The sequence below is a fragment of the Toxorhynchites rutilus genome, chromosome 1 (assembly GCF_029784135.1).
Source record: "Toxorhynchites rutilus septentrionalis strain SRP chromosome 1, ASM2978413v1, whole genome shotgun sequence".
NCBI classification, from domain to species: domain Eukaryota; kingdom Metazoa; phylum Arthropoda; class Insecta; order Diptera; family Culicidae; genus Toxorhynchites; species Toxorhynchites rutilus.
The window spans coordinates 79,788,866-79,816,145 of record NC_073744.1 but is presented as its reverse complement, the minus strand read 5'-3'; the positions used below and the strand labels follow the sequence as shown (position 1 = coordinate 79,816,145).

At 37.7% G+C, this 27,280-nt stretch overlaps 1 protein-coding gene across 1 annotated transcript; it reads right to left on the bottom strand.

Annotated features, from left to right (window-relative positions):
- Positions 1 to 761: 761 nt before the first annotated feature.
- Positions 762 to 2,829, bottom strand: LOC129773990 (luciferin 4-monooxygenase-like). The gene is made up of 3 exons (XM_055777674.1): positions 2,559 to 2,829; positions 2,296 to 2,503; positions 762 to 2,225 (listed from the first exon to the last, which is right to left on the bottom strand). Exons 1-3 carry the CDS (start codon positions 2,676 to 2,678, stop codon positions 928 to 930), a joined length of 1,626 nt encoding a protein of 541 aa, XP_055633649.1. The 5' UTR covers positions 2,679 to 2,829; the 3' UTR covers positions 762 to 927.
- Positions 2,830 to 27,280: the final 24,451 nt, after the last annotated feature.

Genomic DNA, 27,280 nt, shown 5'->3' with positions numbered 1-27,280 from the left:
AGTTATAAACAAGCGACTTGAGTTAAACTACATTGCAGTTCTACTTCAACAATGCGGTCGTGTCTTGAACACAACCTCCTATAATTTTTTGTGTAAATCGGTTGCGTGACTTATGCGGCTCCCTGTATACAGACGTAATATATCATATTACAATCTTTGACTTAGATGAATGGAATATGGGTACATCACGGTATGAAATAGAAAAATGGAGGCTGCATATAATCAAGACCGCCCTGTATTTGTTTCGAAAAAGGCGCTAACAGGTAACCTCAGTGGAAACTAATGAACACGCAGCGTCTATATTCGAGCGCAAGAGTGACCTGGGTAACAAATCTTCGTGTGTTTGGTTGATCTCAGTTCTCTTTCGTGAGGTCAGTCTGTGATCATCGTGGAGAGAATTTTGTTTTGATGAATAACGCAACAAGATGACTCTGCGGAGATACACTCACCAGGTGAGACAAACAAAATAGAAATATTAAAGATTGCGTTTGTGTGTGTTTGTGCGCTGGCAGCGACGATTCGTTGAGAATTGCAGTTCAAAGTCTAACAAGCAATATTGATCTAAAGTGTTTAATATATGAGGATAGTCACAATATTAAAAACCCTTGACTGGTATAACTAACTATTTTGTCATTGAATAAGCCATGAAATTGAATTGAAATCTATTTTTGGATTGAGCTTTTATCAGATACTGCTCACTATTATATAAATATTCACATCACCATTCGTAACAGGTTATTCGAACAATGAATAAAATATCGTTTCAAATCTCGAACAAGATACAATACGAAAATATCTGCGCCCCACAACAACTGCACGAAAACCGCTCATCGACTGTTTGTGAGTAACTTTTATTTGCCATTTCTCAGCTGTCCAGTAGAAAATAAATAATGCAAACACCGTCACACCGATCTACACAACAAACCGTTACAGCTTTGACCTAGTATTTTTGGCAAGCTCTCGTAGCTCTCGTCGCAAAATTTTGCCGCTGGCCGTTTTCGGAATATCATCAATGAATCGCACTCCCCCGTACAGCTGTTTCTGGGTTGAAACCCGGTCCGCTACAAACTTGATGATTTCCTCAGCGCTAACCTCCGCGTCGTCCTTTCTGACAACGAAAGCCGTGGCCAGTTCACCTACCCGTTCGTCCGGGATGCCAATCACAGCTGCATCCTTCAACTTTGGATGCTCGAGAAGTATGGCTTCCAGTTCGGCGGGAGGCACCTGGAACCCCTTATATTTTATCAACTCCTTTATTCTATCAACAATGAAAAAGTCCTCATCTTCGTCGTAGTATCCAATATCTCCGGTGTGCAGCCAGCCGTCCTGATCGATTGCACTTTCCAATCCCAGGTAGCCCTTCATAATGAGTGAACCTTTGAAACACAGTTCACCCCGTTGATTCGGCCCCAGGATTTTGCCATTCTCAGGGTTAATCACTTTCACCCACTGTCCCATACGAACTTTTCCTACACATCCCGATTTGTTCTCGAAGCCAGTTTGCATCAGCACTCCCAGAGTGGTCTCGCTCATGCCATATCCCTGCCGAATGAAAGCCACCCCAAGTCGATCCCGCACTCGATCCTCGATGTCTTTGCTTAGCGGTGCCGCGCCACAGAGTAAAGTCATTAGCGTCGAAAGATCGTAATTATCGACAATGGGATGCTTCGCCAGAAACACCATGAGCGGTGGTACGACCGTCATTATGTTAACCTTATACTTCTGGATGCTGTCCAGGAAGAGATGTACGTCAAATCGAGGCAGGAGAACACATCGGCAGTTGTTGGTGACCATATTAATGAAACCAACTCCCGCCACCACATGGAACAGAGGGGTTACGGTCAATGTCACCAACTGATCAGGCAACTCGAGAAGTTTTCCGGCTTCTTTGGAATGTGCCACGGTTGTCATGATGTTTGCGTGAGTCAGTTGAACTCCCTTCGGTAATCCTGTGGTTCCGGAGGAAAGAACAATCAATGCGACGTGCGTTCCTACGTCCACCGGTTCGGGGGTGTAACTATCGCCGGGAATCGTACCACGAGCCAGCAGATTGGTAAAACGAATCAAATTGGAAACAGACGCGGCACCATTGGGATGATCGCCAAAAAGTATGATTCTTGCATCAAGTTTAATTTTATTCAGCACTTTTGCAGTCTTTTCCAGCGCATTCGGTGACACAAAAATAGCCCTTGGCTGTGAAAGTTTGATGGCGTGTTCGAGTTCCGCTGTAAATAAAAACAATAATTTAATCAATTATTATCGGTGATAATGCCTGTCGAAAAAATGCTGACTAACCTTCCAAATAATCTGGGTTCAAAAGTGCCACCGGTACGGCGGCGAATATTGACCCAAGCAAGGCGAAGCAGTACTCCAAGCTATTTTCGCTGATGATGGCCACATGATCGGATTTTTTAATTCCAAGTTCGGTCAACGCTGTTGCAACTAGAATGGACTTTTCCAGTATTTGACGGTATGTTAACTGAACCTCAAGAACTGGATCAATCTGTGGAGAGAATGCGATGAATTCGTGACCAATAGAAACTCTTTATTGAACGCACCAGTCCAATATTATCCGGATGAACACGAAGCTCATTAGCGATCATTTGTCCAAGTGATCGATCCTGCAGCAACTCCACCGGGTCCGGTCCGCCGTACAAAATTAACTTACTATCTTCCATTGCGTGTCGATTGAACTTTGCGCTTGGATGAGTGCGTGAAATTTAACCGCTAACTCAAAACTCGACCAGTCCCGCGGATATGCGTTAACTGATTGATTGAAGGTGAACAACTGAGCGGAAGGCAGAAACCGATACGCGAGTTGGTGCGAGTTTCTCTCACTTCACCATGCGCATGGAAGAGAGATGTTGGTAAATAACATTCGATTTGCGAAACTGCGCGTGAGGGCCTGGCTCAACTTGGTGGTGATAAGAGCTTGTATTAGTGTGAGTGATAAAGTTCCATTTATAATGAACCGTTAAGCGTGCTTACGCATATCGGCCACGCATTGGTAAAGTTGACTTTAGTTCATTCTTAATTCTTCATCGGGCAAAATCAATGGCATGTTGTCATATGTTGTGTTATATACCATTAGACAGGAAAATTATCCATCAATTTTTTGCTTGAAACACGAACAGAGAATATTGTAGAAAAGTTAAACAATTTGATGATTAAAATGAGTATGTTTTTTCGAATGCACTAACCACTTGCTTTCCTCCTTGACGCAACGAGCAACTTGTTTGCCTACATTCGGGCGTTAGTTCACAATGTTATTCGATACGTATTATGAATTATTCTCCATTTGCAAGTAATATACATTTATCAGTTGTTGTATTGTATGTTGTTCAACGAATTCATGCTCAACTCACGGTTTTATCTGATAGGTCTTGCTATTAACAATTTATGTTATGTTGACCCAGGATATCATGCTATCGAGCAATTGGTTTGGTAATGTAAAGAATTCAATTAAAGAATTTAACTGGTTGCTGATTTAGAGGTTCGAAAGCGTATACTCACGCATATTAGATTATGATAGCGATCTTAAGGGGGTATTCTAGTGCAGAAAAACGAATTTCGCACGTTTTTTCGAGCTCCGTAAAAAGGAAACGAAAATTATGTTTACTATCCATTATATCATTATTTGTTCATCTATCTTTAAACAATGAAACAAAAAAAAACCGTTTAAAAAACAAAATGCGGTTTAAAACGTCTTTTACTTTTCTAGATTTTTCAAAAATAGTAAAACTTAAAAATTATTATTTTTTAGAGGTTTTTAGAGGATGCGATAGAAAAATGCATACAGATTGTATTCATATAAATTCGACATGAATCGGTTCAGTAGAACTTGAGATATCGTGTACGCCAGTTTGAAAATACTAGTTTCGAGAAAAACGCATTTGAAGTTCATTGTTATGGCCGTACATCACTAAAATGGCTCTAACTCGGTAAATAATGAGATTTTCGATAAGTCCTTTCTAGGTTATATTCTTGAATGTCCAAACTACAGAAATATGATTTTTTTTATTTTTATCAAATTTCCAGACTAGAACACTCCCTTAATATATGTATGTCTGCCTTAGAAATCCGCTCCACTTCCTCGAATGTACTCGTCCATTCTCCTTGCCCTTTCCTACACTCTGTCCAACTTCTATAAGATCACCGTGATTCTACTTCGTTGCAACACAAACAGTTAGAATTTTAACAAGATACATTCATACATTGTTGAATGCTTAGTATGAATGAAGTATGTTCAACATCAATTTCGTTCCAAAGGGTTGTTTGTTTATTTATTGTGCTAAAATATGATAATTTCAGCTGTCCAGTTTCTATAAGACCACTTCAAAATTCATAAGTAATATCAATGAAAAATTCAAAACGATCGGCTGATTTACATGTCAATAATTAGTAACCTTGTCATTTAGACTAATAACCTTGAAAATTCGTGTTGGAATACTATTTGCCAAATTTTGCTGAACGGATTTCTCGATATTTTTCCATTTTTCCGAAATAGCGACCTTGAGCTCTTCAATCGTGGTGTACCGTTTTCCCTCAGTGTAGATTCTGTGTACAAGGATCCCCCCTAAGATTTTCAACAGGATTAAAGTCTGGAGAGCGAACCGGCCAGTCAAAAAAAAAAATAAGTTTTTGGTCCATTGGTCCATTGCTTAGTTAGAGGATTGTAGAAGATGTGTGTAATCCTTGAATGATATGAAATCTATTTTGAGCTTTTCGTTATGGTTTATAGCAAGATGTATTCTTTTGAAAACATTCTTTGTCACAACATACTATGTCCCACTGTAGGTTCATGTGAGCTTTGGCAAAACTCAGACGTCTTCCGATGTAAGATGGTGTAAGATGAGGAGTTTTAACCTTTTAAGCTCTCTTCATGCGAGAATTTCTAGCCGAAATTTGACGAATTGTCACCCAAGCAGTTGAGTAGTTGAAATATTACTTTATTTGCATATGCGATTTTGAGGTATTCGAACCTGTACTAGCTATTTCCGGCTTATCTCGGCCAGAGAGCTTCGATTTACGTGGAGCTCTCCTTCTTATCGTATCTTATCGTAGCTCTCCTTCTTATCGTATCCTTGAGGATTCGCTAAATAATTGAGCACTACTTGATAGGATCATCCAATCCGACGAGAAATTTCACTGATATTAACATTTTCTTGGTGAAATGCATCGATTTGTCTTTCTTCTCTCTCCGTGAGGACTTTTCCCTTCGACATTTGCCAGATTTAATTGATCAAAACAACTAAAACAACGAAAAATGTAACTGATCTTATAGAAACTTGACAGTTGAAAATACGAAAACATTCGTTTACATTCAGCGCTTGCACACACACATATGAAAATCATGAGGTGTATGGTAGTCACTAGAATATAAATTGTTTGTGACAATGACAATGACAATGCAACAATGACACAAAGCATCAAGAACATCACCTGGTCTTATAGAAGTTGGACAGAGTGTATAAATAAGCAGAACTTAGCACCCAATGAGATCATTCTTCGCGTGGACACCGACTGGAAAACATCGTTGCTGGACGAGCTGGACGGCGAGGGATCGAGTGCCTTTCTCAAGGCAATGAGGGTGAAGGTGTAGTGCAGGAGTTACAGTAGAGTTATCCAAGGGCCTTTCTCAAGGCTAGAGACGAATGAACTGAAAAGTTTAAAGTCTCTATAATACAAAACCATTCCATTCCATTCCAATGAGATCAGTTTACTGTAGCAGTCACACGAACTTCCTAAAAGAGCACTCATGGCCATGGCCATATACATCACCTGGCTATGAAGTTATTACAAGTCCTTACAAACAATGTTCCGGACAACGTGGCAACGAAGGATATATTTTTAACTATATATTAGGCTGTCAAAAAAGTCCTGCGGTATTTCCGCGAGGTGTCGTTGTAAGCGCGTAGTTCTAGTTGTATTCATTGTATCGAGTCATACTATAGCTTGTTGGAAAGGTATTTTATACGCTATAATATAGTCCTTGACAGTGTTTTGTTTGGTTAAGTCGTTCGTGATATATAGTGTCGCAAATATGGAGCAAAATAAAGAGAAAATCCGACATTTTTTACAGTACTACTATGACAAAGGCAAAAATGCATCTCAAGCTGCCAATAAAATTTGTGCAGTTTATGGACCCGATACAGTTTCCATTTCCACCGCACAACGATGGTTTCAACGTTTTCGTTCTGGTGTAGAGGTCGTCGAAGATGCGCCACGCTCCGGAAGGCCTGTCGTCGAAAATTGCGACAAAATCGCTGAATTAACCGAGAAAGACCGGCATAGTAGCAGCCGTAGCATCGGCCAAGAGCTGGGGATAAGTCATCAAACAGTTATTAACCATTTGAAGAAGCTTGGATTCACAAAGCAGCTCGATGTATGGGTGCCACACACGTTGACGCAAAAAAAACATCTTTGACCGTATCGACGCATGTGAATCGCTGCTGAATCGCAACAAAATCGACCCGTTTCTGAAGCGGATGGTGACTGGCGATGAAAAGTGGGTCACTTACGACAACGTGAAGCGCAAACGGTCGTGGTCGAAGCCCGCTGAAGCCGCTCAGACGGTGGCCAAGCCCTCATTAACGGCCAGGAAGGTTCTGCTGTGTGTTTGGTGAGATTGTCAAGGAATAATCTATTATGAGCTGCTTCCCTATGGCCAAACGCTCAATTCGGACCTGTACTGCCAACAACTGGACCGCTTGAAGCACTCATGAAGAAAAGCCATCTTTGATAAACAGAGGCCGCATTGTCTTCCATCAGGACAACGCCAGGCCACACACTTCTTTGGTGACGCGCCAGAAGCTCCGGGAGCTCGGATGGGAGGTTCTTTTGCATCCGCCGTATAGTCCGGACCTTGCACCAAGTGACTACCACCTGTTTTTGTCCATGGCGAACGAGCTAGGTAGTCAGAAGTTAGCCACAAAAGAGGCCTGTGAAAATTGGCTATCCGAGTTTTTTGCCAATAAGGAAGCGAGCTTCTACAACAGAGATATTATGAAGTTGGCATCTCATTGGGAACAAGTCATCGAACAAATCGGCGCATATTTGACTTAAAACAGATGATTGTAATTAATTTTATGAACAAATGAAAATTAAAAAAAAAAATACCGCAGGACTTTTTTGACAGCCTAATATTTCTGTATTTATTTATTTGACTTGGGCTTATATTTATGTAGATCTTTGTAGATCTATTTAGACTTATGTTTAGAAATGATAAATGATGACTGTCTTCTTCTGCATAATTAAATAAACAGACGAAAAGAGTAGTATAGTAATGCTTCGAAATCCGGACGCTTAAGCGCTCACGAATATAACTTCAACTACTAAAAAATATTGACATATCATAGCATGAAAAATTAGCGTTCCTATATAATTAGAAGGCCTTCATCTAAGTTATAAATCACAGAATTCCACAAAATCATGTTATATTTGTTCAAAATTTGAAATTTCTTCCGGACACTTTTTTAATCATGTTTCGAAATCCGGACACTTTCGCTTTTAAATATATATATATATATATATATATATAGATATATATATATATATATATATATATATATATATATATATATATATATATATATAAGTTAAAGAAGTTAGGCCTTTGGGAAGGTTTTTAAAAAATTATAAACGAACTACCTCACTTGAACATCGAATTATGACTGACTTTATTCCTTACTAATTAGCCTGAGCTGAGTTCCCTAACGCGGCGTACGGTTATGCTGATTCTCCAGTTTGGTTCCGGTGAGCTCGATCGTGGTGGACTTCGACCTGGCCAAAGCGCTGAGCCTTAGGATTGTGTATCGAACGATAGGTCGATGTTTCGATGGGTCGTTGGTATCGATGATGTTGACGGTGCAAATATTCAGGTCGATGCGCCGTCAATGATGATGCGCTGTTTGTTCATGTGTCGCCCGGAGAACTGATGCGTTAGCTCTATTGGAAGTGGGTCACCGCTGTTGTTCGGTGGTTAGTTGATCTGTTCGTGTAGTACATGGGGATGTGGGTGTTAACTACTCTCTCCCTAATGAAGATTCGTCTCGAATCTTAAGTTGTTTTCTTCGGAGGTACAATTCGATGAGGCTGCTAGAATTGAAACCGCTGTTGTTGATTGTTGCATAGATGAACTTCTGCGAGTATCGTTGAAGTTGTTTGTGCTGGGTTTTCTAGTGATTTGTCTTGTTGGGTTTGATCTGAGGAGAGGGAAGATGTCATGCTTTTTGTGTTAGCATAGGGTTTTACCTCTGTTGATACATTTCGTGGTGTGGTGTATACTCCAATATGTTTCTTCAGGCTCATGATTGCCAATCCTATGATCATGGCTGCGAGTGGAATCAGGAATCCAATCGTAGTATGTTGCAGTGTTATGTGGTCTCTTTGCAGTTTATGGATGTGGTCTCGGTTTTCAATTCTAAGCAGGTTTACTTGTTGCAGATCAGGTTGGTTGAAGATTACTGTTGGCTGAAAGTTCACTCCAATTGTTGAAATAGTTCTGATCTCGTGATGATTAATTGTCCTCTTGTCGTCGTATTTGCTTCCATTGATTGAAACAGAGCAGTTTGGATATTTGATCAGTAGAGTTCCCGTTATCTGTCTCGATTTGATGTTGCAATTTGAATCCAGAAGAACGGATTTATCAGCGTTTCTCACGATCAGCGTGTGGTCGTCGATAGGCTTAATGTCCATTCCGATGCGATGTTCCTCGTAGGGGCAAGATGCGTTGATTCCTCTTAATGCGTTGTCGATACAACCGTCGCCTGTTAAATTCGTGAGCTCCTGTCTTTGGCAAATTCTATAATTTTCAACAATTGTACATTCGTTATTTATTCCTAGTGTCAGTGTTTTACTCAGAACAGCTGAGTTGTAGGGTGTCGATATAATTCTGTTTTTTCTTGGTAATGTTTCAAATCTAATATATTGGAACTTTTCTGACATAAATATTGGGATCTTGATCACAAATATTATTTTTGTACTTTCATGATGTGTTTCTATACTAAGAAATTCATAAATTTGGTCAATATTGTTAATGTGAATATTTTGTTCTTCTAACTTTTCTAGTACAAACTCTGTTTCATTATTGTTTAATATTGCCCTAGATAAAATCCCTATTTTCGATAGTTGTACAATTTCAAAAATGTCTCTTAGTTGGTTGTTTAGTAGATCTAGATTGAAAAATAGATCGTGAACTATTCCTTTTAAATGATTTTCATATTCTGTGTTTACGTTATTGGCAATTCTCGATATTCTTCTTAAAACCTCAATTTGGTTTTCATTTACGTGGCTAATTAAATTGTTAATTTTAGCTTCGAATTCCTGATTGATTCTGATTTGTCGGTTGTTGTTGTCAATAAGTGTGTTGGTTTTGGTTTTTGAATTTTCTATCGTTTGTCGGATTAATTGTAAATCGTCGTCGTCTAAATTGCCGGTCAATGATTTGATAAACGTTCCTAATGGGTTTAAGAGTCCTCGTTTCTGTCGGTGTATGGGTTTCAACTGTTTGTAATTGTCGGAAATTTGTTTCATCCTAATGTCCAATGTTTTAAGGTATGGTTTCGTGAAATTTTGTCGTTCGAACTGGTGTAACGTATACTGGAGGTTGGTGAAACTACTTTCGAACTTTTCCAAATCCACGATGTGGAGATGGAAATGTTGAGATGTGATAATCTTCGCTTCTCTCTCGCTAAATGCTATTATTCCATCATGTCGTGAGAGGTCTGTTATCGTCACTTCTGCTGTAACATCAAGGGCTAATCTGGAATAGAGAAATATGTGAGTACTACTTTGGGTTTCGAGACGTCATTTTCTTTGACGTCTTATTTTTGTTTTATGTATCGTTCTTCCATTCTGATCTTGGAAGGTTTTTGTGTTATCTCTTGCGATTTGATATCGTTTATACTTATCCTTTGTTTTACTTTTGACCCCTTGGCGCGCGACGTATACAGTTTCGTCCACTTCCAGTGATGGGTCAGCTTCCTTGTTTTTGTTGTGGTGCTGTAAATCTTGTTTTTGTTTTTTAATGAGAGCTAATGTTGCTTCATTGTATATTTCATTCCTTTTCCTAACAATTTCTTCAATGTTACTCGGTCTCACCTCTCCCTCTTTTATTCCAAAGAATACTTCTTTGGGTCGCATCTTGGTTGAAGAGTGAATAGTGTCGTTATAAAGTGCTACAGTGACTCTAAACAACTCTTTCTTACTTAATCCCTCATGTTTCGATCTACAACAGCGAAACATTTCTGCAATTGTTGAGTGAAATCGTTCAACGATTCCATTCACTTCGCTTTTATTAGATGGTGTGAAATATGTTTCAATTCTTAGTTCTTCTAACATGCCTCTTACTTCAACAGACTTTAGTGCTGGTTCATTGTCACTGACCAAAAGTCTGGGTATCCCATATGTTGAGAAGAATTTTGTCAGTCCTGAACGGACGTCAGGAATCGATCTCGATTTAATTGGAAAAAGCATTCCGAACTTCGATAATTTGTCTACCACGGATATGAACGTGTTTGGTTGACATATGAATATATCAACATGAACTATGTCTAGCGGCTTTTTAGGTATTGGAGTTTGGGCTAGGTTCAATTTATAAGGATGTCGCTCATATTTAGCAGTTTTACACGTATTGCACAATGTGACGTGTGTTCTAACTTTCCTTTTCATGTTCGGGAAGTAGAATTTCTGGCTGATAGCCATCAGATTTTCTTCGATGCCTCTGTGAGCTCTTGTATGTGTTGTATTTATGACTTCATTCTGTTCTTCTTCAGTTTTTAAGTCAATTAAGAACTTTTGTGAAATAACTACTTTAAACGTTTTGACGCGAGAAAAATAGTTTTTATACACAATTTGAAGGGTGTTGATGAGATTTTCTGGGCAGTAAATGCAATTTACTCTTTTAGGATCCATGAATTCTTTGAATATTCTTAGTAATATTGGTACACCAAAATTCACTTTTGTAAACGTGTGTCTTAGGACTTTGGGAAAAACTTGTTCTCCGGTGGTCTCACTCTCAGTTCCATCTATTTTCAAAATGATCTGATTGGAAAAAGTGTTTACCGGTTTTTCGGTACATGCGATAAATTCCGAGTCATCGGTGTCTGCCGAATGTTGCGTAGCAGCGTCTGATGAAGAATCATTTTGTTCTTCATTCAGATTTAAATTTTGGGGAATTCTAGAGAGGCCATCGGCAACGACATTTTGTTTTCCGGCACGATATCTTATATCGTAGGAATAGTCCATTAAAGCAATCATCCATCTGGCAATTTTACTTGATGGATCTTTCAAGTTCACGGCGCAAGTAAGCGGCTTGTGATCTGTGTATAAAATGAATTTATTTCCGAAAAGGTACGGTCGGAAATATTTGGTTGCCCAATAAATAGCTAGTAACTCCTTCTCAATAGTGGAGTACTTTTCTTCGGTTTGACTGAGTGTTCTCGATGCAAAAGCAACAGGTTTATCTCTTCCGATTGGACCTTGTGAGAGAACAGCTCCTATTGCGTATTTGGATGCATCTGTTGTCAATATGAAGGTTTTTTCGAAATCTGGGTGTATTAGAATAGCGCTGCTAGAAAGTATCTGTTTGCACTTGTTGAATGCTTTTAGAAATTCTGGAGTATGTTCTACTTTCTCATTTTTCCGAAGACATTGTGTTAGCGGTTTCGTTATCCGGCTGAAATCCTTTATGAATTTTCTATAGTATCCCAGTGTTCCTAAGAAGGATTTAATGTCCTTCTCGGTTTTGGGAATTGGCCAATTTTGGATAACTTCAATTTTTTCTGGGTTTGGTTTTACACCTTCTTCATTCACCACGTGACCGAGGAAGGAGACCTCTTTCTTCAAAAATTCACTTTTGTCGAGCTGTATTTTTAAGTTGGCTTTTTTAAGAGCAGCGAAAATTTTATTTAAGTTGTTGCAGTGTTCTTGTAAACTGCTGCTGAATACAATGATATCGTCCATATACACTAGGCAGATAAATCCGGCTAGGCCTACCAGCACAGCATTCATTGTTCTCTGAAATGTTGCCGGGGCGTTTTTCAGCCCGAATGGCATTCTTAGATATTCGTAGTGGCCGTTCTCAGTTGAAAATGCAGTTTTTTGAATATCGTCTTTTTCCATCAGAATTTGGTGGAATCCCGAAGCTAAATCTAGGGTTGTAAAATATTTACTTCTCCCTAATTTATCTAGGATATCCGTGATATTCGGTATGGGGAATTTATCATCCACAGTTTTAGCATTGAGCTTTCTGTAATCAACGACGATTCTCCATTTTTGAATACCTGCAGCATCCGCTTTCTTCGGAACGACCCAAATGGGTGAATTCCATGGTGACGTAGAAGGACGAATTATGTTTTCATCAAGCATTTTCTGAATTTGTTTGCCGACTTCCTCTTTATGGCAATGAGGATACCTATAGCTTTTCTGATACACAGGTATCTCATCATGGGTCAAAATTTTATGTTTCACAACATTAGTAGCTGTAAGGGGTTCGTTGTCGAGGTGAAAAATATCTTGATTTTCCTCAATGACATTGATCAAACTATTTTTCTCTTCTCTGTTTAAATGATCCAGACGAAGTTGGTCCATAAGTTTTCTGAATCTGTCAGGACGAGCTTCCAAAAAATTGAATTCGTTTTGCTCAACCAAGCATTCAAAGTTATTAAGAGTGATCTCAAGTGGATAATCTAATGAAAGTGTTTGATTCTCAGTTGAACTGTTCTTGAGACTGACAATGACTTTATGACCTACTGCTTGGTATAAACCAGCACATATGAAAAGGTTTGTATTGATTTCGAGATCATCTTCTAGTAAAAAATCACCTGATTGCTCGGAAACTGGTATCTCTATATTATGAATGGTTTCTCTTGAAATTTCCTTTGAGAAAGGTTCTGGATGTTTTCTGAGCATCTGAAGTTTTGTTCCTAATATGGTTATGGAATTGTCATCTGTTTCAATCTTCGCTTTAAGTTCCTGAAGCGTTTCATACCCAATAAGGCCGTGGGAAAAATTATGAAAATCAAAAATATGAAATTTGAACGATTTATCAGTTAAGTCGGGAAATGGATTGAAGTCGACATATCGTTCAATTTTGTGAGTGCCTGAGATGTTGGAGACAACAGTTGGTGTAGGCAGCGCAAAGGATTTTTTCACAAATCGGGGGCATAAATAATTTTTGTTAGCTCCCGTATCTATCAATAATTTCAATCCAAACCCTTGACGTGTGGGAATTTCCATGTAAGGGATGAAATTTTTTGAGTTTACCTGGGGAAATGGGATGTGCTTTCCAGTTGAAAATTTAGGTTATCGACTGCTTCGCTAGAAGTTTCTTGTTCGTAGGTCTCATTGGAAGTTTCTTGCTCATTTTCTAAATGTATTTCTGAATGGTCTTCTTCGTATGAATAATTATCCATTGGCGTTGGGTAGTAATCGTGGTGATAACTTGCCAAGGGATAACATTGATACTCGTATTGATACTCTTGAGCGTTTTGTTGAGTTTGTTCAATATTTCTTAATTCCGTTATCCGTGCTGGTCTCGGTGGGACAGCAGGAAAGAATTGGCTTCTTGCATTATAATTATGCGGTGGTCTATTAACGTAATTTACATATTTAGAGCGAATGGATTTATCAGCATTCATTGGACTCGGTAATGCTTTCCGAAGTTGTCCATTGTTGGTATTATTGCCCTGAGGTGGAGCTGGAAAACGAGGCGTAAAGTTTGGTCTGGTTGGAATACTTTCATGCTGATATGATTGATATGGTTGACGGGGAATAAATGGTCGATGATTAAACATCGGTTGACGAGTTTGTAATTGAGGATAAAAATGTATTGGTTTGGGTAAACGTGGTGTTAAAGTCGGTTTACTTAAGCCCGTACGACTTTGATAGTTACGTTCTTCTACCGCAGCATCAAATGCTTGTTTTATATTTCTGGGTTGACGTGCACGCACGTTCCCTCCAATCGGCTCTTTCAGCCCTGCTAGGAAAACCTGTAGAGCATTTTCCTTATGCGTCGAGTTTCTATCATTTTTAATATTCTCTTCTCTTGGAGAAATATTAGTATTATTAATTAGTAAGGATAGAAGATTTTGTACTTGTCCAAAAAATTGTTCAACTGATCCGTTTTGCTGAAGTTGAAACAGCTCGCGGGTAAGTGTGACTGAGTCACGTTTATCATTATAATAAGCGATGAGATTTGCTTTAATCTCATCCCAGTTGAGAGAAGTTCCATAAGTTTCTAGGACTTGGTCCGCTTCATTAATTATTTTGCTTCTTATAGCTTGAAGCCAAATTTGCTCGAAAGGTGTATTTTTAATAGGTTCCATGAATGGCATAAAATGTTCGACGGACCTAATGAAACTATGCAACTTAACGGGATTGCCGTCGAATGGTTGCAGTTCTCTCACCGCTTGGGGTGTTTGGAGAGATTTCGTAATCTTTTCAGCCTGTTCGAATATTCTGTTTGTTTCTTCAATTCGATTCATGTTCTGTCTAGGGGGTAGTAAAGGATTCGGTTGAGGTGGAGGAGGAGGTATTGGGTTAGGAGAATTGTTCATTTCCGTGTTCATTTCTCGATTTCTTAAATTATAGGGATGGAAACGGTCCATCAAATCCTATATCTCGGGGGTGAAGAAATTTGATTAGTTTTTCTTTAGAATTTTCTTAAATCTAAACGCGATATTTTATATGGCGATTGTTTCTTACAATCTAAACGCGGCTGGCTACACACGGCGCAGATCTTAAATCTAAACGCGATATTTTATATGGCGATTGTTTCTTACAATCTAAACGCGGCTGGCTACACACGGCGCAGATATTCTCTCTGCTGTGTAGACACTGTGCTTTCGACCGGGGGAAATCTTATTGTACCGATCGCATCTACCACAGATATTCACTCTGCTATGCGATCAGTCTCCTACGCGGTGTGAGATTAGCACTTCACCGTTGGATGGTCTGATAAGAACTTTCCGCACTAGTGGAACTACAGATATGCTCTCTGTTTGTTACACACTAGTTACTCGCTACGCGAGGTGGTCTACTTGCACATACGTTTAATTTCTTTTGATAATGATATTATTAATATTTATGCAGATATCAATTCTGCCACATTGGGTGTTTTAACTTTAGTTATATAGAAGGTATAAGATAATAATTGTGGAGAATTACTTACATGGAGAATAAAACTAATATTCGCAGAGTGGTTCTTCCCGATAGCACCTTCATTGATTGATCTGATAAATTTCTTCTTTGAAACAAACATTAGTAATGTTCAAGTCTTTTTCGAAGCACACGTATTGTCTTTTGTATTTGGGCCTCTTTTTCTCGTTATTCAGTTAAACTTCACTTTGCACTAGATTATTTCTATTTTCTGTTAATCCGATATTGTTCTGCACTTAATCAATTCGATCACTATTTCATATCTATTTCGAAACACTTGAGCGGTAATCGCATCCTACCGACTGCGCCAGTTAAAGAAGTTAGGCCTTTGGGAAGGTTTTTAAAAAATTATAAACGAACTACCTCACTTGAACATCGAATTATGACTGACTTTATTCCTTACTAATTAGCCTGAGCTGAGTTCCCTAACGCGGCGTACGGTTATGCTGATTCTCCAGTTTGGTTCCGGTGAGCTCGATCGTGGTGGACTTCGACCTGGCCAAAGCGCTGAGCCTTAGGATTGTGTATCGAACGATAGGTCGATGTTTCGATGGGTCGTTGGTATCGATGATGTTGACGGTGCAAATATTCAGGTCGATGCGCCGTCAATGATGATGCGCTGTTTGTTCATGTGTCGCCCGGAGAACTGATGCGTTAGCTCTATTGGAAGTGGGTCACCGCTGTTGTTCGGTGGTTAGTTGATCTGTTCGTGTAGTACATGGGGATGTGGGTGTTAACTTATATATATATATTTATATATATATATATATATATATATATATATATATATATACCCATCAATATATAACCATCAATATGGGTATCAAACGAAAGAGCTTGACTAGTAGAACACGGGTATTTATGAAAAATGCAAATCCAAAATTTAAAAAAATTGTTGAACGGTTTTATTGTAGAGAAATATACTAATGATACAGATAATGTACTAAGAACTAAAAAATAAATAAGTAAAAAACACTTTTTAAGTTCAGTTTCATTGTGATTAAACATAATAATAATAATATAGATGATGTACTAAAAGCTAAAAAATGATGAGGCAAGTAGCAGTTAGTAGTTACCACACCCCTTTCTTCATTAATCTAGGGCATTGATGAGACTTAAATAAAATCGAGGCACATGTAATGAAACATCAAACTGTAGAAAATGGAAATCTGACGTGGTTCATTTTGAATTTGTGTTCAAATAGTAAACTCCTTCATTTAATACACATATTGATGCAGTTTTGAAAAAAAAATTTTTTTTTCAAAACATTTTGTGGTGGCGGCCATTTTGGAAATTTTTGAATTTTTCATGAACAACTGTGTTCTACTAGTCAATCTCTTTTGTTTCATACCCATATTGATGGGGTTCTTTTTTATTCTTTTATTCTTTCAGCCGTAGGCTGGTTCATCTCTTTAATTTGATGGGGTTCTGAGTTAAATATGTTCTCCACCATTTTGTAGTGGCCGCCATCTTGGATTTACATTTTTCATCAATAAGTGTATTCTACTTATCAAACCCTTCATTTGATACCACTATTGATGGGGTTCTGAGGGAATATGAAATCCACCATTTTGTAGCGACCGCCATCTTGGATCTACATTTTTCATCAATAATTGTATTCTACTAATCAAGCCCTTTCATTTGATACCCATATTGATGGGGTTCTGAGAAAACATGTAATCCACCATTTTGTAGCGACCGCCATCTTGAATCTTCATTTTTCATCAATAATTGTATTCTACTAATCAAGCCCTTTCATTTGATACACATATTAATGGGGTTCTGTATGTAATCAACCATTTTGTAGCTATCGCCATCTTGGATCTACATTATTCATCAATAATTGTATTTTACTAATCAAGCCCTTTCATTTGATACTTATATTGATAAGGTTTGGAAAAAAATGTATGTGGCGGTTTCCCAGGCCGAAAATCTTCGCTCCACACTCCATACTCCATACTAAGTCTTCTAATATACCCTTATGCAACTCCTTCAATGAGGAATTTAATCGTCAACTTTTGACCGTCCGGATTTAAGAGCATTTTCTGCTTTTTATTCCGGACATGGGTTTGTGAAATTCACATTGATTTTTGATTTTTTCAATTTTTTTGTTAACAGCTAAGGTACTATGTTTGACACTAAACTGAATTGACACAATAGTAACTATCAGTCACATTAATTCAACATGCAAAAAATGTCATGGCTTAGGCATGATATTGAATGTAATGAAAAAGTGTCCGGATTAGAAAGCGTCTGGATTCAGAAGCATCACTGTAATGGCTTTAATGGTATTTTTGTGTACAGTTTTGAACAGAATGTGGTTCCGGATTCTACAACGTTATCTGCGACATTAAAAATTGAAGCCCATTTCGCAGCAAGTTCCGAATGAAAAATCGAGATCACTATTTTTATTTGTACCCAAAGCCATACGTTTCGTTTCGTATCCAGAAAAAAACTAAGTCCAAGAGTGTCGACTTTTGAAAAAAAAAAAAATTCGGGATGACACTAGATTTCGATTTCATGCAATTTTAAGACACTTGGCATCAAAAAATTTTTTTTACGAAAACCCCGATTTCCTTTACTCCCCCCTTGGGTGATTTTTCGATTTTCAAAAAACTAAAACTTTGACCGCTTTGCGCCACTCTCCCTTAAGTCCGATTGAGCTAATGTTTGGTATGGGGTGTTTTTACGAGGTGGTGAACATTTTTTATGAGGTAACTTTTTGAAATTAGAGATGACCATTTTCATTGGCACCCTAGGCTGTATTATTCACTTGCAAATTATTAATTTGTTTTCTCAGTGTACTCAGTGTTTTTCATATTCAACCATCAATACTCTATAACTCTTTCTAAGACACTATTTCGGTACGACTCATAGTTTTTGCGATATAAATTATCAAAGATTTCTCTTACTCAAATCGATACGCCCTTTTGAAAAGTTACGCTTGAGTCAAAAAATTCCCAATTGCTATGGAAAACTCATATTTCCTCTAACCCAAACGGAATACACACTTTCATTCGAATCAAAAATACTCATGTTTTGTCATTTGTCGATTTGCTCTATGGGAAAATGTAAATGCTTCTAGTTTTCATCAATTTAAACCGTTCACACTCCAGGGATTGCAATTTATAAAAACAAATCTTAGGAAATTTCCTATTCGTTTGGTATGTAAATCGTCTAAATCCGTTAGTAAAGTCCGTATATATCAAGCAAAGTTTATTTTTCAGTTTTTGTAGTTGTTTTAATAATTTTGTTTGCTCTTTTCATGTTAAGTGCTAGAAAAGGAAATAATCTACTATAGATGAATGGATGAGCAGATGATTCTTTATGCAGAAATCTTCATTAAAATTAGTATTTAAATAGTGTTCGGAATTTGAGACAAATGTAATTGAACATATTCCTTATTAAAAAACTTTAATTTTTTTTAATTAAAATTTTTTTTTTTTAACTTTTAAGGACGATTTAATTTTGGAATTTTGGAGATTCGTGTGAACAAATCAAACAAATTTTTGTCAACGTGGAACAAATTTTTGTATCGTTGATATTTTATCTTTCGAATGAAGTGTTTATCATACCATTTCGTCCGCTCAAAATCTTGTTGTTCCGGCGTAACGCTCTCGTTTTCGAAACTTTGAACTTACACCCTAGTATAGAATCGCGAGACGTAGTCCTACGTTAAAATAACAACTACAGGTCGGACTCGATTATTCGGAGCATTGATTTTTTTTCACTCCGGATAATCAAATTCTCCGGATAATGGAGTCAAAAAAAATTTTTTTTATTCGTTTTTTTGCATGTATTTTTTGTTTTTAGAATATAAAAGAGTAATTTGATTTTTGATTCATCCCCTTAAAGTCAGAAAACACCTTTCTCACATAAAAAAAAATTATCTAAATTCTCTCAGGAGGTGATATGCGATCATATTTGATGAAAAAAATCCTTTTACGCATATGTTCGAATTTCAACAATGACAGAGTTATAGAACTTTTATTATGTTTCTGACTCTGTTGCTTCAAGCTGGCTCTACATAAAATGTACGATACGGTAGACAACTTTGTTGCCTTCATTTGAAAGATGAGAAAATTTAGTATAGGATATAGTAGTGGAACATCTAAATTAGTGTATTTTAATAACATTTTAGAAGTGAAAAACTTAAAAGTTAATAATTTTTAATGTGTTATTATTACTTTTATCCTAAAAATTCTTCTAATTAGATTGTTCCTATCAATTAAATTGAAGCTCTCAAATCACTCTACAATTTGTTCTTTGACACCCTTATTCTATCTTTCTTAATTTGGCTGCAACATCGAAATAAAGAATTCCTGGTAAAAAATCAAGCAAAATCTCCAAAAATCACTGTTTTTACCCCACCTTAACGTCAAATTTCACCTTAACGTTGAAAGGATACATTTCTTCTTGAAATAAGTCATATTTGAAATATAAAAAAAAATTGTTTTCCAAACTGTATATAATCGAGTCCAAAATTGTATATAATCGAATCATATATAATCGAGTCTGACCTGCATCAAATGAAAGGTATTGACTAGTAGAACACAGTTATTTATAAAAAATGCAAATCCAAAATGGCCGCCACCACAAAGTGGCGCCAAATATATTTTTTTTCAAAACCACATCAATATGGGTATCAAATGAAAGTACTCGACTAGTAGAACATAGCAAATCATGAAAAAATCAAATCCAAGATGGCCACAGTCCGCAAATAACTGATTACTTTTTAATGGTTTCATTCACCTTGCTCTGTTTGTATGTATGTTTGAGTGTTTGTAGGATTGCCCCACAATAATTGAAATTTGACCCCGTTCCTGACCACTGATTGTTCTGAAATTTGGAACATACCTTTAATTATACTGCCATTATAAAACTGCTTGAAAATTAAATTTGACGGCCCCTAAAGAATGGCTGAATGGTTTGACTTGGAGAATAGACTACATTATGAACAACATAAATTCGAAAAGGTTACCGCCACTAAATAGTCGTCTATGTATTTTTTGCATTCCTCTTATTTCCCCTTAATATTTATCCATTAACCTTACTCAAACAGCAACACAATAAAGTAATATAAGCTACGTTTCTGAGTTCTTAATTATGTTTCGATATAACGTACAATTCGATACAACGTATAGTTTTGAAAGTAAAATGTATGTTATATCGAAGCTACCCTGTATTGTTACCAAATAAAATGATTTGACTAATAGTATACAGCAAATAATAAAAATATTCCGAAGAAAGTTAGGTAAGAAATAAAAATTTAAAAAAAGTTGAATGGTTTTATTGTAGAGATGCCATTGTAGTATTCTAGTGGTACAGATAATTTACTAAGAACTAGAAAATAAAATAAATAAAACAGCTTTTGAGGATATACGGATTAATGTACTAAAAGCTAGAAAATAATTAGACAAGTAACCGTTAGTAGTTATCACATCCGTTCCTTCATTCATGTTTGTATTGTTGATAATGTAGTGTATTCTCCAAGTCAAGCCATTCAGCCATTTTTTAGCGGCAGCCAAATTGAATTTTTCAAGATCATGGAATACGCAGTTTTATAATGGCAATAGAATTAAAGGTATGCTCCAAATTTCAGATCAATCAGTGATCAGGAACGGGGTCAAATTTAAATTAATGTGGGGCAATCCTACGAACACTCAAACATACATAAAAACAGGGCAAGCTGAATGAAACCATTAAAAAGTAATCAGTTATTTGGGAACTGCGGCCATCTTGGATTTGTATTTTTCATGATCTACTGTGTTTTACTAGTCAGGCTCTTTCATTTGATACCCATATTGAAGGGGTTGAGTAAAAAATATGCACAATCTTGTGGTGGCGTCCATATTGGATTTGCATTTTTCATAAATAACTGTATTCTACTAGTCAAGCTCTTTCATTTGATACACATATTGATGGGGTTCTGAAAAAAATATGTAATCCACCATTTTGTTGTGGCCGCCATCTTGGATTTGCATTTTCTATAAATAACTGTGTTCTACTAGTCAAGCCCTTTCATTTGATACCCATATTGTTGGGGTTGTGATTAAATATATATGGCACCATCTTGTGGTGGCGGCCATCTTCGATTTGCATTTTTCATAAATAACTGTATTCTACTAGTCAAGCCCTTTCATTTGATACCCAGATTGATGGGGTTCTGAGAAAATATGTAATCCGCCATCTTGTGGTGGCGGCCATTTTGGATTTGCAGTTTTCATAAATAACTGTATCCTACTAGTCAAGCCCTTTCATTTGATACCCATATTGGCTATTCAATATAGAATTATTATACAAAATTATTCAAAATTTCCGAAAATCAAAAATAAAATACTCCGGATAATCGAATCCCAGATAATCGAGTCCGACCTGTATTTTCAAAATGATAGAATTTGCGGAGGCTGATTTGAGTATGAAACATTGCCTCCCGTTGTTGCTAGCTCTTATCAGATCGTTTCAATAATGAGCTCAAAAGGGCCGAATTCATATAATTGAGTGATGTAATAAAATAATTTCACGATAAAAGAGCAGATAATAATTTTCATTGACAGTTAAAAGCTATACAACCATTATGTCATACTGTAACGATACTTTCAACTTCAATCCATGTTTCGTGGGTGAAGAGTTGGGGATGGAACCAAAATTGTTCACTAAATGGCACTTAATCTTGAAACTGTATTACTTCTTTCTCTGCGGCTGGCAGAGCCGTAATAATAAACCCCATTTAGGGATGCCACAGACGGTCGTTGTTTAGCGATTCCTGGAGTGCGCCGAATAATCATGAATATTTGCGCAAATTGCCTGCCCATTACCGGGGCCTATAAAGTGTAAACATTTTACGCTATATTTAACAGTGCATTTCAACGGCAGCACGAGCGAAATGCGTGCATTTCGGACGGAAGCATAACTGAAAAATGGAACATCTAATAAGTTTAAACTGGATACTGGTACCCAGCTAAAGAAAACAATTGTGGCACTAATGCCGTTTTGATTCCGGGTTGTTTCCGGAGTTTTCATTCGTTAAATTTCAGCTGGATTACCGGTAGGGAGTGGAGAGTACAGATAAAAACAAGAGCCTCCTAATAATCCTTTCCCCTGCTATCGAGAGCTGCAAAGACAGCAAACAGACAACAAGGGCACCCTAACGGGATGGAAACCCAAATCAATTCCGGCGAGATTAATGATCCCTCCAATATGTTTGAAAGCATCTCGACACAGCCGCCAACAGGCTCGGGAGGGCGTTTGCCGAAAAGCGCTTGCAAAAAAAGCACATCCCGGCCGAGTCTGTTTCAAAGCAGCTTGAGAGTTACATCCGTTGTTTGAGACCGGAAAGGGCCTGTCATCGCTGGGAAATCTTCTCGCCACCAAGAGTAGATCCTGAGAAGGGAAGAAAATTTTAAAAAAGCGAGCCCTTGTTGAGGCGAGCGAAAAAAACAGGATTTAGATGGAGTCAATCAGATTCATTTCTGTGTGGAGAAAATTGGGTGGTAACCCGTGCAGAGAATCGTTTAAACCTCAATTTATCTTCGTCACGATTGAATTTTCACCCCACGATAATCGGAGAACGGTTCTATGGGGAATACTCGTTGAAAAGGAGGGGACGAAGCAAGACAGAAAAACAATGGCTGACGTGGTGAGGTGAAGATTTCTGTAGAATTAACAAGTAGTATTGAGCCGATTGACACTTTAACAAATGTAAGACATAAGAGTATTCGGACCATTTCAATCCATCTCGCCATACCAATTTATAATTGCCCTGCGGCTTACGCGAGACGAAAAAGACACTGAGAAAGCCTTCTGGGAAACCCGTGTTCTGGAAAATACAATTTATTTTACCTTCACTAGCAGAATCGCGCTGATTTTTTTGTCTTCTTTGCTTTCCTTTTATAATATGAAATTTTTATGACCAAGTTGAGTGAAGGCTTTTTGAGTCACTGCGATTGTCTGGAATTCGCGTTTCGCTTTGGCGCGAGTGACAAAAAGGCGATACTGTCAGGACTGAGTCTGGGGGCCTCTGGGGGCGGACATGAGACACTTTTTTGATGAATGCGTTGTGGGAGGCTTACAACTGCTGGATCAGTGAGAAATTCAGAAGAATTTGAAAAAACTGGAATGGAAAAGCCATGGTTCACAGGTGAGGTTATTTGCGTGGAAATCTAGAAACATTTATAATATGTATGTCTATAGTCATAGTCAGCTAATCTGCTTTGACACACATTTTTCGTGAAGAAGATATTATTCGTGTGAAGAGTCATTCCATTGAGAGTCATAACATCTTATTCTTCAAATTGTGAAAAATACGTCGCTCCTATTCGTATAAGTTTTTTTTTTCATTCATTTTGGATTTGGATATGGTGAAAGCACAAAGCTGATCGAATTAAATGCTTTTCTAGGAGAAATTCGTTATAGACAAACTTTGAGTTACAATTCGGTTGGTATCCAAGACACGACCGCATTGTCGACCTAAGACTACGGAATTATTGCATAAATATGATTGAAATTTAAGAAAGAACTCTTCGGTACAAATATATGATAGCGTAGTGCGTAACACAGTTTTAAAAAAAAAATATGTGATGACAGCATCAGCGACTCCAATCGCTGTGGATCAAATTTTTACTTTCAGTTTTCTACCGAAGCACATAGCCTCTGACTGATGGGAAATATTTTTTTCAACATCATGCTTTGCAATTTTAAGCCATTTTTAGCTCGACAACATTGCCGAATTCACGAAAATGAAATGATCGATCGTAGCTCTTCAGTAGAAAGTTTCGTTGGCTCTGACAAGGAGCGTTAATTTGTATGGTTCTGTGGAAGCAGTTGAAGATGGTTGATTCATGATTAATTCTTGTTCTCTCTAGAACAATGCACAAGCTGGCCATATGTCGCGATTTGTTTAGTTATGCCAATGTGTGCATAGTACCCAGTGCTTATCGCGAAAGCTTTCGTGGCTGTTTATTTTCGCAGTTGTCACATTTGATCACCGGCGATTATTTCTTGTTTTCCCAGCTCCATTATATTTACCCTTCTTAATCACTACAATCTATTTTGGCAACGCACAAAAATAACAATAATATGTGCATATGATTTGAAAAGCATATGCACTCTCTGGCATGAAAATCGACGTGGTCTTTCCATCGAACAAATAAGGATCCCGTTTTATCCGTTTAGTTTTCCTTGCATGCACGTAAATTATAATTCATATCATAATAGGCTGGTTGTACAATGACGAAGTGTCAGCGTATTCGTGACTTGTATCACGCGCAAATGTCGCAAAATTTCAATCGCCGTGAGAGTGTCCCGATAAACCGCGAAAGGGGTCTCAGACCGAGAAAAAAAGGACAATTATCCGCGGCCACATTCGCGGTCGTTCGATATCAGCTTGGGTTCCGAAGGTTATCACTGTCATCAAAAGGAAGATCCGGGCGAGTTAAGTGTGTTCAATGAGGAAAATGGCGAAGGAGCACGGAATCAGCGACTTTATGGTACGGAAGATTGCAAAGGAAAATTGCGGGATGAAGTCGAGGTATGGAAAAAAACTCTTATGATTACCAATCGCGTCTGGAATCTTGCACTTCCTCAAGCGACAAAAAAACGGTAATCCTGTTCGCCGACGAGATCGTGTTTACCGTCGATCTCGTATCAAGTTCTAGAACCGATTGTTATACTAGTTCTCTCTTGGTAAAAGATGTTTTTGAAGAGCATAAAAACGTTTATCTGACCAAGCATCCTGCTAGCGATACGAGCTTGAGCTTGAGCTTGGGTAGACTGTACAATTCGTAGTTGCTCTCCGTGATTGACCCGAACCAACCAAATTGCACAAAGAACACACAGAATGACGCTTGGGACTAGCTAATCATTCTCGTTGTGCAATTTTCGATAATTCGAGCTTTAAATGGTCAATAACGACGCCGGCCACGTCCTTACAGTCACCAGGGGAAGGGAAGGAATGTTAGTATGATATTCGCCGCCGGAAGGTTGTTAGTGGGAATGGTTAAGAAAAAACCAGGATTCACTGCGATAAGTGATGTGATTATGTTAACGCGGACCAGAAATGACTCGACGAAACATGGGTTCGAAAATCGAATGTTTCGAGAAACAATGTCGAAGGTTATCACCGGGCTACCTAAGAAGGTAACCGAAAGAACTCTAAAATAACTCGAATCGATGACTTTTCTATGATTTTTGCACCTAGCATTCTCTTCTATTCTTAAATCGCGATGTCGAAGATTATCAATGTTATGCTACCTAAGAAGGTAACCGAAAGAACTCCTCAACCCAACGCTTAGTATTTCTCTATTGTATTCCCTAAGAATTATGAATGGGCTACCTGAGAAGGTAACCGAAAGAACGCCTCTACAATTACTTGAATCAATGACTTGTTATATGACTTTCCGTGCGTAGTACTCTTTTGTTTCCTTAAATCGCGACGCCGGAGATCATTATCAAGCTACCTAAGAAGGTAACCGAAAGAACGTCTTTCCACGCCAAGTACTCTAAATATCACCTATCGACTGAGGTTATTTTTGATAAACCTGAGAAGGTCACCGGGAAACATCTCGACAGTAGAACAGCTCTACATTAAATTTAGTGGCCTATCGCGTCGTATACATTCCAATTTTCGGAATATTCTGTCACACGACGACTGATGTTATCCATGGAAGACCTGAGATAAAAAAAACTCAATAAAATGGACCTACAATAAGTTTGTACGCTACAGACGCGATCATTAAACATAGGCTGATGTGACAAACGTCGATTTGTTCTGAGAATATATCGCAGCGTGCTTCGATTATACATTTGTTTCACCACCACCCACACTTCACATATAATACAACATTCCAACAGAACACAACACTACAATCAGTTAGTATGGCCATGTATATTCAAGCATTTTTACACCAGTAATCAATGATCCAAAAAAATTGCTTATCTTATAATCAATGCAATTGTTAACACACATATAAATACTCGTTTTAGTTTCTGCGCATTCAAAAAGCATCACGAATAAAGACAACAGCGAACGGCAGCTGTGATTATAAAAACACAAAAAACACGACGATTTTATAATTTTGTTGAATTCGCATCAATGCGCTAAACGAACCTCCTCCAGACAACGGCGAAATAGTACATTTGAAACGGAATATGTACACCGTAAACATTTACACAAAGAACATAAAAATGGATATTTAGAACCACATTGAAAACGGAACATTCTTGGAGGAATATTGTCCACATAATGAATATATAAGATCACATATACCAATCATAGGATACGGACTAATCACAATGTTACGAGTTGTTAAAAAAGGTTAAAGATGGTTTTTTTGATGCGAAAGAAAGTGTTTGAAAACACTGAAACTTCATTGAACGAAGACGATGCTTACTACTCGATGTTTCTAACCCGGAATATCAGAAAAGGCAATACAAATTGAAAAATAAGTAACTTTGAACAAAATATAAGGACAATGAACATATATGAAAAAAAAAATTAATTCGGGCTCAAATACATACACCCGGTGAAAGTAAAACATACAGCAGCCAAATTGCTAAAAAACAACTGCCTACCGCTAATATTTGTCCGAATGTGTTTAACTATCACAAGCGACCTACTGGTCAAACCGCGCCAACACGAGAATGGTGCAAATGAGCAATTTTCAACTAACACTCATACCAACCACCCAGTGGGCATTAACAAAGTCATAACAGCGGTATAACGCAAACTACGACACTAAATATGACAATAATCACGCCGGAAATAAAAGAAAACAGATAACAGAAATACTGCTTTGCATGGAAAACACGTTTTTTATTTCATACTGATGGAAAATACCACTGCATGTGTCGGAATTACGCCACCTCTTGAATAGCAATACATCAATAAACCATAAGCACTGGCATTGAGTGGGGCAAATCATACAAAATTTAGGAGATGCAAGAGATAAAGAGAATATTTCAAAAAACTTGGCTTGATCGTTGCACTGTGCCGCTCATTTCAATGCTCGGTAACATTTCCTCTACATACCACGCTCAGAATACAGCACTACACACATCTACACAAAGAACGGACGATTGCAACATTTTACTTGAAAGTTGCTCTTCTCTCACTGTGCACACA